Raw genomic sequence first — 13,420 nt, forward strand, 5'->3', positions numbered from 1 at the left:
AATGTCAGCTGCTTACTGCAGATAGTTTTCAATGAGACATGGCCTTTTGTTCACATCTCCCTCTGAGCCTGAAGGATGGGGCCAGGAAGGAGCTAATCAAATACAGTACTGACTGGCAGAAGTACTTGCCCATCCCTGCTGGACTAAATACCTTGTTTGTGCTTCTATTGCTCTTCCAAGTGCCTCCCCTGGGCCTGATCTGCTGAGTTATTGCTAGACTAATCTATTCTGGCTGTCTTTTCTTTAGACCTCTTCCTTCAGCAACCGGGTTGGAGAGTTCCTGATATTTCTTTCAAGGAGAAGGAACTCAGGAGGAGAGAAGCAGCACGCTGCAGTGAAGGAGAAAGTTTCAAGAATTCTAGTTCCTCCCTTTGACTTGGGAAATGAGCACATGTGAATGTATTTTACTGAGACATGTCTTCAATCCTGGTCCTATAGTAGGGCTGCAGTGCAAGCAATTCGTCTGTAACAATAAGGAGGAAATCGGTGGGGAAATATAGAGGGCTTGCAGAGATCTGCATAGCTGCTGTTATTATATTAGAACAGAAACAGTAAAGTATGAATCATTCTGGGCCATTCCTTGCCCTCATGCTTTTGGTAACGAAGTGCACTGTCTGAAGTAGTACAGTAGCAAGGCTTGTATCCCAGGACTGAAAGAAAACTCACTTTGCAGAAGGAGAAATCTTCTGGGGTAATTGAGAGGGATGGAAATGTGAGAAGGGACAATGAAAGAAGGTAGAAGATAACAGAGGTCTAATGCTAAAGCATGCTGGCATTCTGGCTGCGCCGCTCCGCACTTTGTTGGCCAGATCAGGCTTTTGCTGCTTTCATCACCTCCCTAGATACTCACTACTGTTACCATCAAACACAGGCTGACATCAGGCATCTCTGCTCCAGGTTAGCTCCACCTTTGCCCTCCTCATGCTCTTTCTGAGTGCAAGCACAGAGCTGTGGTCTTTTCCTCTCGCGGGTGGGACATCATGCTTCATCACCCGGAAGCTTGAGCACCATGTGGTGTGCTGGTTGCACCTCTCCTGCATGTCATTTGGGGCTGCGCGTTTGCCACCTTTTGGGGAGCCTGCAACTGGGAGTATCCAGGGATAAAACAGTCTTCTGAAAGCCAGGCCATTAATTGATTTTCATAGAAGAAATATATATAGAAAAGATACTTGAAAAACTACCAGCTCTGCACATATCTCCATACTGCCTATTGCTGGGAGCCTGAGCAAGGCTGGCCTGCTTCAGACATGCCTTTGTCTCAGGCAGATTTCCCTAAAGAGCTCCTACTGCTTTCTTGACAGAGCCTTTGAGCCTGCTGAGTGACTTGGCTGAGTCCTGGGCCCTGCTTCTGCTTGTTCAGACTGCTTTGGACACTTTCAACAGGGAGTCAAGCCAGATTCCTCCTACCCCCTGCTCCATGGCTGTCCTGGGACAAGCCTCTGTTTGTTTACTGGAGGTGGCTTATCTTGAGCTATTGTTTTTTTCCTGTCTGCTTCTCATTGCTGCCTTGCACTAGATGAAACCAATATATTCATGTATTCGAGTGTTCCAGTTCCCAGATCAACCTAGGACTCTTTCTGAATCATTGCAACGCAGCTCCGTTTCCGGAAAGGAAAAAGGGGTGCACCACCATAAGGGAACACTTTTATTGTGTGAAAGCACAGGATTTAGTGCATGATGTCAGAAGTGGAACTTGGCAGATATTTTTAAGGGACCTAGTTCTGCTTCATAGTTACGTGGTGGAGCTTGCCATTATGTGTGCACAAGTTACACGTGTTCTTGCATCTATTTTATCAATGATCACCCTGCCTGGGTAGCATTCACTTTGCTGTCCAGCATCTACACCCTCTCCTTTTACAGCTCTGCCTGTCAAGTCACCTAGGATCCAAGTAAGCTTCCTCCAGTGCTTTTCTGGCACAGCTTGTCCTCTCCAGTGAACAAATCTGCTCTCCCTTGCTTATTGACCAGGCCACCATCCAGCCTTACTGGCATAAAGAGCATGTCCCTGTGCAAGTGTGGCAGAGGCTGGAAACATTTCTGTGTTTCAGCAGTTTTAACGCAGAAGGCACTTTGTTCCTTCCTGAAACAAGTGAATCATGCTGCCTCTCATCTTCATTGCATCTTCCCCCTCCCATCTGTTTGTATTCTCCCCACCACAAAGAAGGAGAGCTAGTGTCCTGTAACCAGATAGCTATCTCTAAGTCACCAGCAAATGCTCTGCAAGCCACCAATGGTCAGCAAATCTCTGGTGGAGAAACTTCTTGATCAAAAAAATGCAAATGTAAGAAGACCTAAGGGCTGATTTTGAAGCCTTGATTCAACAATTTAAATTGTCTGAGAGTTTCCACTGTGATTATGCTTTAGATCCAGTTTCTAACATTCAGCTTTCTCATGGGGGAAAGTTGCAGCCCTTTTACATAACATTGTCTAGTCACAGACACTATACCATTTAATTTCCATCAGCTTTGGAAGCCAATACCACTTTCAATTTGGTTGTATGGGAGTAGCTTGCAGCTCTACATGTACAAAAGAGGGATTACAATGATGGAGTGTCCATAAAAAACAGTTATGCAGTTTGAACTAAATCACAGCTTTCATCATATCAGAAAACTACTGTGCATGAGACCTAGTTCCAGCCAGTAATTTTAAACTGGTTTGAAGTGATGCAAAAAAAATAAAAGAAAAAAGAAAGAAAGAAAGAAAGAAAGAAAGAAAGAAAGAAAGAAAAAGAAAGAAAGATAGCCCTCATAAAGTAAAATGTTTTTGGTATATGTTAATTGGGACAGGTGTAAACCAATCCAAAGAGGATCTCTGAAAATGAGATAAGACTATGTACATAAAGGATTTCAGTAGCTCAGCTAAATCAGTTATAAAACTTCCAATTTAAACTAATGCTACCTATATTTGGACAGTGAGAATTAATGGGTTGCAGCTCTACTGCAAGGAAAATGATACCAGTGAGGATCTAGTCCAAGGAATCTGTCCTTTATCAGTTCCTCAAAAGCTCAGTCTCAATACAACTTTGTTTTACACTGAAAACATCAAATTACCCATGAGCCCAGTGATTCTCTGCCCAACACTGTAAATTCTCTTTACAATGGTTAAAATACCCAATGTATCAAAGCTAACATTTCTCCATAATCTCCTAAATAAATCTAAATCGAGTGTTAAAATGCCTCTAATTCCAGCTGCAGTTTGATAGTGGTGTCCCAACAAATTTTAAAACCTCCTCCTCCTCCCGGCATATTTCTTTTTAGAAATGACCAATGGAGAAGCCAATAGATTTCAATAAATCACTGCTGGATGAAAACAAGCATAAAAAGGAGGCTTGAAGTTGTTTAATATTACAGATGTTTTGGAGCTCTATTCGGTAGTTGGCAAGTCACACAAAACTGCTCTGAATTCTTTATAATCTAGACACAAAGATCATTGAACTTTGAAAGAACCTCTGGGCTTTTATTCAAAAATATGTTGGCTTCTATTTACCTCTTTCTTCATTTGTATCTATCAAGTGGCTCGATATATAAATAAAGCCCGGGTGTTCTTATTAGCTAAGGCAATATTTCATGCAGATTAATGCCAGCAGGTTTCATAAAATACATCTCTATTCAAAGCTAGAGTATGTTTTGAATTAATTTTCATTCTGTATATAAATCAGGTATATTCTACTCAAGTTCTTATATACTCCTTAGCTGCAGCATATAGGAGGAACCTGTAGTGTTTGATTCTACTCCCAGTTCACTGCATCATCCTTCTTCAGCAAAGCACTTTTAACCCTAAGCATGTGCTTAATCCCATTGACTTTAATAGGAATACTCACATGCTCAGGTATATTAAAATTATAATTGAAAGCAGTACCTTGCTTTCTCAGGGCCTAAGTGACAGAGCTAGCATTTTATTGGATGGACTTATTTAAATATTACCTCATGTATATGTTATGAGCAAATCTTTCCGAGTTCAATAAAATCAGGCTTATTGTTACCGAATAAAAAAAAAAATCTTTAGCTTTCTTTGCTTCCAAAGCAGACTAAAATTCTCGGACCAAACAGAAAATATTATGTTGGCTCAAAGTACTTTGCCAGCTGGGACAAAACGCAGTAAGAAATTAATCTGATGTTGGTCTTAATAGAATAATAGGCGAGGGGTTTTAATGAGATTAATAAAACGACTTTTAAAGAACACTTTGGTCAACTATCAGCTAGAAATTCAACATCCCACACAAGATATCTCTGCATTTGGCCAATTTTGCCAACATTAAAGTGATTATTCAAACGATCCCAACTTTGGAGTGGTTGAGAGTTTTTTCTGTGTAACATAAACACCCTCCCAAGGAAAATCCTCCTACTGAGGCAGTAAGACCATGATGAAACCAGAGAATGGAGAAAATATATATGTAAGATTATAGCAGATCTCACGCAAACTGTTTGAGGCACTCCAGTGTGATTTCATTCCCATCCTGCGGAAACTTTGCCTAGTGTGCTCTAATAATGGAAATGTTTGGATTAGTCTACATTCAATCCATTTGCCTCAGCGCCTCGCCAAATGTGAGCTACGCGATCAGTCTAGATGAGTAACTATTTGTAATTTAGTAGTAACTTTCTTGTAGCTGTGGTAGTCTGAGGTCATTAGTGAGACAAGGTTTGTGGGAGAGGCATTACTAAAGCATGAGACCAACTGATCTTTTGGGAAAAAGTAATGCAGCTTTTTGGATATGTGAGCTCTTCTTCAGGATAAACCAGAAGTGTACCTTAAAACTATCTGTTTTCGTCCTATTTTGTGCTTGCACATAAAGAAAAAGTGGTTGTACTGGCTGGGGCCCGAGACCTAAAATCAAGGGTGTCCATATTTTCAAACTCAGTCAGTGAAGGTGGGATGACTGTTGTTGGGTGCTACTTGGACTAAAGCACGGTTAAATAAAAAAAAAGCAGCGCTTTAGCATTTTGCAAACCACAAATAGAGGACAAAGCAGTCAGTGACATCTCAGCAAGCAAGGAATGAAAAGATCACAAATGATAAAGAGGAAGGGAATGAACTGTTGTCATAGAGAAGAACAAGAATTAAGAAAGTTGCACAGACACAGACCATCCAGCATTTTCTAACAACTGATGCTCATTTTAGCATAGCAACTTCTGGTTTCCCCACAGGGTCACTAGCAAATACACGCTCAAAATCAAGTCTGCTCTCCTGGGGTCTTTCATGATACTCAGACTAAATATACACATCTAGATTCCTGCTTTTGTTTTTACACTAGAAATTTCAGTTTTCTCTGATGCTGAAGGCCTCTGGGGTCTCAGAGATGGATACTGCAACAACTAACATACGATTAGAAGGCTCAGGGTGCTGGATCTCTAACAAAGACTTCTTTTTTTCCAAAATATGAAGCAGTCAGGCATGCTCAATGATTGTTAACAAATGTAAAAAGACTAAAAGATTTTTTAACTGTATGGTTAAAACACAAATACCTTGTCTTCTCAGTGGCGTAGCCCTGGGTCTTGACTCTCACTAGTTCTGAGGCCACTGGAGTTCTTTAGTCTAAATAAGAACCAAATTCCTATGGTAGAAAGTACTATAATAAAATCAAATATCAAAACAAAATCAAATCAAATCAAATTAAATTAAAAATCTGGCCAATTTCTTCTTCCCTGTCATTTGCTGGTCACTGTTAAATTCAGGAAAAAGAGGCTGAGTTCATTTTACAGCCAGCAGCCAGGAACATATTGATATCTAAAGAATACTGCTTCTGAAATGTTGTCTGTTTGGGAAGCTTTAATTGCAAAAAGGAAACCTCGACCTGTGGAAAGAGAATGGTCTTAAATCATTATGGGAGAGCAAGAAAGCCCAAAACTGAAGGATGCCCTAACAGATCCTTCTCCTTTCTTAGGAGCACAGCCAGTGTGAGCATTAGACATATTTTCTGGGATATAATCGCGTTCAGAAGCAGGAAAAAATTCATAACAGAAAAATGCGATCAAAGCTGCAATGCTACCAGCGTCGGGGCTGGGCACAGGCTATGCCGTGCGGGAGGCCGATGCCGGCGTTGGGCCGCTGGAGGGCACTGGCACCCCACGCGAGGCCCCGTGTTAGGCAAATGCAGTTTTTTTGTCTTTGAGGTCCTGTCATTCCTGTATAAACAAGTTACGTTCAAGTGTTTAGGATATAAATTATGACCATGCAGGCTTGCCTCGGAAAGAATGTAAACACAGCACTGTGGTCGGAGCAAACTCTGAAACTGACTTTATAATTTATCACAGGCCCTGAGAAGCTCGGGGAAGAAAAGGGCATGTTTGAGCATAAATATATATCAGAAGAACAAAAAAGAGAAGAATTAAAGAATATATATATATATATATGTATTTATATATAAGTTTGTTGAAACGCCCTCGCTCTTCCGCATCCACAAGCGCCGGAGCGCGGGCCGGGGGGAGCGGAGCGGAGCGGAGGGGGGCGGCCCAGCGCAGGGGGGTGCCGGGCCGCGGCCGTGCCCCTCCGTGCGCTGCGCGGCCGCGCAGGCCGGCGGGGCGCCCCGGGCAAGCCCGGGAGGGGCCGCGGGGGGGCGGCGCGGGAGCGCGGCGCCTTCGCGGGATGCGCCGGCGAGCAGCGGCCGGCTGCCGGCGCACGGCTGCGGGCCAGGGCCGGGGCCGCTCAGCGCGGCGGGGCGCAGGGTACCTCGGGGTTTTGTGTTGTATTGCTTGGGGTATTTCGGGGGCGCTTTTGGTTTTGCTGTTTTTTTGTTTCGTTTTTATTTTTTTGTTGGTTTTCTTTTTTTCTTTCCCTTTCTGCGGCCACTCCATTCTCTGTAGCCTCCGTAGTCCTCACCAAGCCAGGGTTTTGTTTCGGATCCCTCTCGCCGCCCGCCGCAGGACGTGCCCCGCTGCTTGCGACCCCGCGCCCTGCGGTGCCGGCGCGGCCGGCGCAGGGGGTCCTGCCTCCGCGCCTGGCAAAGCCCCCCCGGGGCAGGCGGGGGCCCCGACGGGGCGTACGGGCAGGCGGCGTGGGGAGACGGGGACACCTGGAAATAGCCCTAAACAGCGAGCAGGGCTTTTCGGACCGGGTCCAGCCCTGAAAGACAGCGAGCAGGCCCTGTGGACCTTGCCGCTTTTATGTGTTTCCCCCTACCCCCGGATTGTTTCAAAGTCTATCAAGCTCCAGGGGGTGGGGGAGAAGGGTGGGCAGTGTGTGTAGGTGGGCAGCGCAGCCCAGACACCTCGGGCACAGGCTCCCTCAGGTCAACTGCTCACTCTCCTCCCCTGCCTTCAGCGGTTAGAGGATCTGGGCTTGCAGCTTTAACAAACTGGGCTGTAAGGGTAGAGGAGGTTTCTCAGAAGGAGCCGAGGGAAAGAAGTGCCTGTCCGGTGCGCATTCGTTTATATACATTTTATTGGAAAAAAATTTTGTACATCAAAATATTTCGGCAAACTGTAAAAAGTATACATAAGTGCAAATATATTCTCCTTTTAAAGCAATAGTGTGTGAGTATACACGAGATTTATTTAAAAATATTTATTTTAAAATATTGTGGTAGAAAACAACTTTTGTAAAAATAGAAAACAAAACGTTGTATTGCTGCAATACTGGAAAAAATGAACTTTTCTTAAAGTCTATACACGAAAGGGCTAAAAATATTGTTTTAATAATATCGATCGGTCGGTGCTGGAGTCCGTAAAAAGTGTCCTTGGAGGGGCTCGAGGAGAAAAAAAAAACGTAATTCCCCGCTAACGCAACAACGGAAGGGGGAGTCCTCGCAGGTGCTGAGTTGGGAGCTTTTTCCTATTCAAAGACAATTTCTCGTATAAAAAATACATCGAACTGTTCACTTTCCCCAAACCTGATTCTCTAGGAGAACACGGAAAGGCGTTTTCGTGACTGACATAAGGACACCTGGGCCTCAGCCTAACCCATCACATCACACAAGGCAATTTTTTAGGCAGAGCTTTGAAGTGTTATATCAGCTGTACGTGTCCTTCAGGGAATGGAGGGGGACCGAAAACACTGCTTCCTTAGGTAAATTTGCTAAGTGACTCGTGTACTATTCAATGCTATCAGAGTGCACATTATATTTTATCTGCGTGGGTCCGTCTATACTTCGGCTCTGTTCACTGCCACCAGATTGTCTCTGTTGGGGCGCTGCCTTCACATCACGCACGGCTTGATGTCCTGACAGACGCTTTGATGGTGGTGGTGGTGGTAGTAAGATCCACTAGCGGAAGGGTGAAAAGAAGAAATGCCATTAAAATTGAGGACAAAATCTTTCCTGTCACACACCGGAGAGGGGTGATGCTGGTAGCGAGGCAATCCCACTGCAAGAGAAGGAAACAAGAAAAGCTGCTCAGCAATCAGGTAGCTCGGCTGTGGCTGAGCAGTCCTTTCTCCCTCGCCCGCATCGAGGAAAGGCTTCGCACAGTAGGACTGACATATTTATGAATCCCCCCTTCCGCCGGGCACGGCTTCCCCCTGCAATCTTTGGGAGCTACTCTCTCTGCTCTGCTCTGGCTTTCTTGGACCGGACCGGGCTCTTCCCTCGGGAAAGCCTGGTCCCCGTTACCGGGCAGGAAGAGCGGCCAATTGCTCTCCCCCGAGCGAGGAAGGTGGCGTGCACCCCGCTCTGCTCGGGGCTGCACCCCCGGCCTATGTAAACCCCTGACCCGTGTAAACCCCCGGCTCTCTCTGCGCCCAGACCGGTAGGTACGAGACCGTGAACACACGCGTGTGTACGAACCGCGCGTGGCGCACAGACAAGCTGTGTGTGGCGACGTGTGCGGGGATGCGTGCCCGTGCACACGTGTTTGGCTGCACTCGGCTACACGCACATTTCAGGGCATCTCTTCTATGCCAGCATGCGTATCTCTGCCCCTCTGACTGCGTGTTTATCAGCGTGCAGGGCTGGGTCAGGCTTTGCGCGTGTGTGTAGATGTGTAGTGTGAATGCAAGGACAGGATGCGACAGGCATATTTTTCTGGATGCACCGCAGATATTTGAGGCTGATTCCGATCTTTGCTCCCACTTTCCCCTCCTCCCTCCCATTCCTGGGAGGTTTTGCTCTTGACTTGTGTGGCTGCAGGTTCAATTCCAACCACGATACCTTTGTATATTGATAATGCATTTATTTAGGTGTGTGTACGAGCGTGCATGCCTATACGGGCGTGTGCTTTCATAAACGTAAGATATAGACTGAGGACAACTCTAGGACCCATCAACAGCAACAAGAGAAGTACATCTCCGACACCGACATAAAAATGACCTTTCAAATTCCGGCTCTCATTTCCCACAGCCTAGGGCAGTTTGTCGGGGGACACAGTCTAAGGGCCTTGTGGGAGATCAACCCCCCGCCCCCAAACACACACCCCGCACCGTCCTACTGGAACCAACGGGGAGAGGAGAACTGCCTGAGCAAGGCCTGCAGGATGGAGCCGGGGGGGGGGGGGGAAGAGCTGTGGTTTCGTTTGGGTATCAAACTCAGCTAGTGGGATCCTGTCAAATCTGACTGAAAAAAAGCAAAAAAAAGAGAAAGGGGGAGGGGTTGCCAAAAAGAGGGAAACGTCCGCAGCTTTCCCCGGCATGGCGGAGCGCAGCCCTTTCGCTGTTTCCCCTGCAAAGCCGGGTCGCGGCAGCGGGCGGCCGGCGCGCTGAGCAGGCGGCGGCGGGCGGCGGCACAGCCCGTCTCCCCGAGCGCTGCCCCCTACTTCACCCCGCACCGCTCACTTTATAAAAGTGATTATTTCGCTGGATTTCCTAGGCTTTCTAACAACCCTGCTGGTATGCTCACCATAAACCAGGGCACTTTATTACAATCCTGATTCAATCATTTAGCAGGATTTAATAGTGTGCGAAAAAAATCCGACCCCCGCCCCAGCTTCAAAATCCTTTAGCAGAACCGACACTCCTGTTTTCAATTTCTTTCCTCTCTTATTCTTGGGTCTGACGCAAATTCAAAGTTTTAAATCCACCCGGTCGCTGTTGTGAATAGAGGATTATTAACCGATCAACAGCGATTGCCACCGACTTGCTCTATATTTAGCTAAGAGAAAGGGAAAGGTGAAATGCACTTGCTACTGTTTTTGTGGGGAGAGGAGGAGAAAGATTATTGCTGGTAATAATTACGAATGAAGGACTTCGGGTCGTTTTTCCTCATCTCCTTTCTCCCTACTATAACTTTTGTGCCGCCGAGATTTTGTGCAGCACACACAAATAAGGAGTGGATCTGCGCAAAATTTTTTTTTAGCTAATCAAGGAATGGGAATGGCTTCCACTAAAGTCGTGGGCCCAGATCCTGACTCGAGAGCTGAGGCCGTGCAAAATAACCAGAGACGAGCCGTTTTGCGCACTGGTGGCACTAAATCTGAGCTGCTGGAAAAAGACGCTCATACGTCGACATTTAAAAAGCGTCTGTCAGTCTGTCTGCGCGTATATCCCTCCCTTGAACTGAAACTATTCGGATTTAAGCCACCTCAGCTTCGGAAACTGTGGTGAGAAGCTTCAGGGGGAACCCAAGCTCTTCCTCTCATTCTGTCTTTTTTTTTTTTTTTTTTAAGTGTTATTCTTGGGAATTTCTCTTCCAGGAATCGCCTTTCCCATCTCGGGTCTGTCGCAGGCGGAGGGGGGATCCGCCATCCAGCCCTGGCGAACCCCGCTCCCGGGCCACGCGTGTCTTTGTGGGGCGGTCGGACCCCGCGCCCCCTGTGCGGAGAGGCCCACGAATCCGCAAAAGGTAAAATAAACACACACAAAAATAATTTTAAAAAGAAAGAAAAGAAGGAAAGGAAAATAAAACCAAAAAGCCCAAGTAATAACAACAAAAAATCAAAGCAGAATATTTGAACGGCAAAAGGTACGTATTTCGGCGGGACATGCCCTTATGAACCCGCCTGCCTGCTCCGGTCTCGCCCTGATCACCCAGCCACGTGGAAGAGCTAACTGAAGCTCCGAAAAGTGGAGGTAAAATTCAGCAGCAGAGCGCCGTGGGCACGGAGCAGCCCTGCGGGACGCCCTGCGCTCTCTGTGCCGAAACCCCGGTAAAACAGGGAACCTGCTCCCTAGCTGCCTCTGCCTAGGCGCCGCACCGAGACTATTTACTGGGGCCAGTTCCCCGAAAAAACGGAGCAAATCTTGCAGCAGCAAAGACTGAGACTCCCTCCTCTCCCCTGACACCCAGGCTCCTCTTCGCGCTGATGAAAAAGCTCCGAGCTCGCTCTCCCTGCGGCAGCAGCCGGCTTTGGGGAGGCCGGGGCAGGGTGCGGGGCCCGGAGAAGGACAGGAGAGTGATTGACAGGCGCCCAAGGAGAGGGCGGGAGGGGACTCGGAGCAGAGGGTCGCTTGTATTTGTTACTTGTTGAAATTCCCATAAAATTGAACAAGACCCCGCTCTCATAGGGGTTAAGTCAGGCTAAAATCCTCTTCGGTGTGGTCCAGCCCAGACTGTCTTTGTTTGCTTAACCTCCAAGACCCACGTTTAAAAGGGCTATTTGGAAAATTTCCCCGTAAGAGCCCAACATCTTTTACCCATTTTTGTGCTAGGATTTTTCTAAGCAGACATTGTCTGTAATCACCGGCCGGGGAGGGGCTGCAGAAAGAGCCCAGAAAACTCTTTCCCCTCCGGTTGCAGAAATACACTGGATCTCCTTTAATCTCTTTTGCATTTTTAAAGATTAGCGGGTTTTTTTTCCCCCTCAGCCCGCAGGGCTTTAGGGATAATATTTAACACCTTTTTCGATTACTCCCGCTGCAAACCTCCGCGGACTTTGATTTAACGGCGCGGCGGGGCTCCCTCGCGGCTCTCCCCGCCGAGCGAGGCGGCAGCCCGGGGCCGCGGGGGCTGCGCTCGCCCTGCTCCTGGCGGAGCGCACATTTTGCCAGCGGCCCGGGGGGGCCGCACGAAGCCGGGCTTTCCTCGGGGCAGCCTTTGCTGGGCTAGAGGGAGCGATGCGCCCAGCCAGAGCGAGACCTCCCCTCAGACACCCGTGTCCCGCAACACGGCAGCTCCAATCCTCTCTCTTGCTTTCCTCCCTCACGCAGGCAATAGCCCTGTTTTCCCAGCGCCGGCCGCTTCGGGGTCCTCGTTTTCCGCGGAAGCCCCCGGCGGCGCCCCAGCGGGGCGGGCGGGCAGGCGGCACCGTGCCCCGGGCCGCGCTCCCACCGCCCCCCGCCGCTCCCGGCCCTACCTGAGAGGTCGTCGCGGGGGCTCTGGTGCAGGTAGCCCTGCTCCAGGGAGTAGGAGGGCACGCCGGAGTGGAGGCCGGAGGAGGCCGCGTTGGCGGCGGGGAGGCCCTGCTGCTTTATGTAGGGCGATGCCCCGGAGGCTGTCCAGTGAGCCGAAGGGCTCGTGTAGGGCGAGTGGCACTCGATGGCGCTCGCCATGGCCGGCGAGGAGGGCACGGGGCTGCTGCTGCTGTCGGGGCCATAGTCCCCGTTGGCAGTCACCGGGCAGCTGGCCATGTAGGTCGAGCCGGGATTGGGCGACATGTGCGGGACGTGGTGGCCGCCGCTGAGTCCCTCGTAGCCGCTGGCCATGGCGTTGGGCATCATGTCGAGGTTGTAGCCGTTGGAGTGGCAGGCGAGGGAGGCGGGGGCCGCCTGGAAGTCGAAGCCCTGCGGGAGGATGGAGGCGCCGAAGCCCAGCCCGTTCATCATGCGGTACATGGGCTTCAGCGCCTGGCATTTCCTCCTGAAGCCGCGGGGCCGCCGTCGGAAGGAGCCCTCCTCGAACATGAACTCGCTGGCCGGGTCGATGGTCCAGTAGTGGCCCTTGCCCGGGCGGCCCAGSCCCTTGGGCAGCTTGATGAAGCACTCGTTGAGYGAGAGGTTGTGGCGCACRGARTTYTTCCAGCCCTGGTAGGAGCCGCGGAAGAAGGGGAAGCGGGCCTGCAGGAACTGGTAGATCTCACTGAGGGTCAGGCGCTTGGAGGGCGAGCTCTGGATGGCCATGACGATGAGGGCGATGTAGGAGTAGGGAGGCTTCTCGGGCCGCCGCAGCCCCGAGCTGGCCTTCTTGCTCTTGGAGGACGCCGCCGCCGCCGCCGAGGAGGAGGAAGAGGAGGAGGTGGAGGTGGAGGAAGAGGACGTGGAGGTCTCCAGGGCGGAGGAGGGCGGCCGGCTCATCTGGAGAGCTCCGGGAGCCGGGCTGCAGGAGCGGAGAGGGACGGGGGGCTCCAGCCGCTGCTGGCCGCTCGCGGTGGTCATCTGGCGGAGGGAGGGGAATGGGGCAGGGTGGGGTGAGGCTGGGAGGGAAGGGGGGGAGCCGGGCGGAGTGGGTACCGGGGCGGGGGGTGCCCCGCCGGGGGGGGGCGGTGGAAGCTGCTGTCCTCCGGGCACCTCCTCAGTGCGGCGGGCGGCGGCGGGGCCACGGCAGCGCCGAGCGCATCCCTCCCGCCGGCCCCTTGCGCAATGGCTCCTCTCCTTTCCGCCGGAGCCAGGCACTGGCGGGATG

At 49.7% G+C, this 13,420-nt stretch overlaps 1 protein-coding gene across 1 annotated transcript; it reads right to left on the reverse strand.

Moving 5' to 3' along the window:
* Nucleotides 1–8,130: 8,130 nt before the first annotated feature.
* FOXF2 (forkhead box F2) lies at nt 8,131–13,173 on the reverse strand. Its single transcript, XM_026069863.1, has 2 exons — nt 12,156–13,173; nt 8,131–8,297 (listed from the first exon to the last, which is right to left on the reverse strand). Exons 1-2 carry the CDS (start codon nt 13,171–13,173, stop codon nt 8,131–8,133), a joined length of 1,185 nt encoding a protein of 394 aa, XP_025925648.1.
* Nucleotides 13,174–13,420: the final 247 nt, after the last annotated feature.

Source organism: Apteryx rowi, unplaced genomic scaffold (genome assembly GCF_003343035.1).
Source record: "Apteryx rowi isolate R43461 unplaced genomic scaffold, aptRow1 scaffold_3, whole genome shotgun sequence".
NCBI lineage: Eukaryota > Metazoa > Chordata > Aves > Apterygiformes > Apterygidae > Apteryx > Apteryx rowi.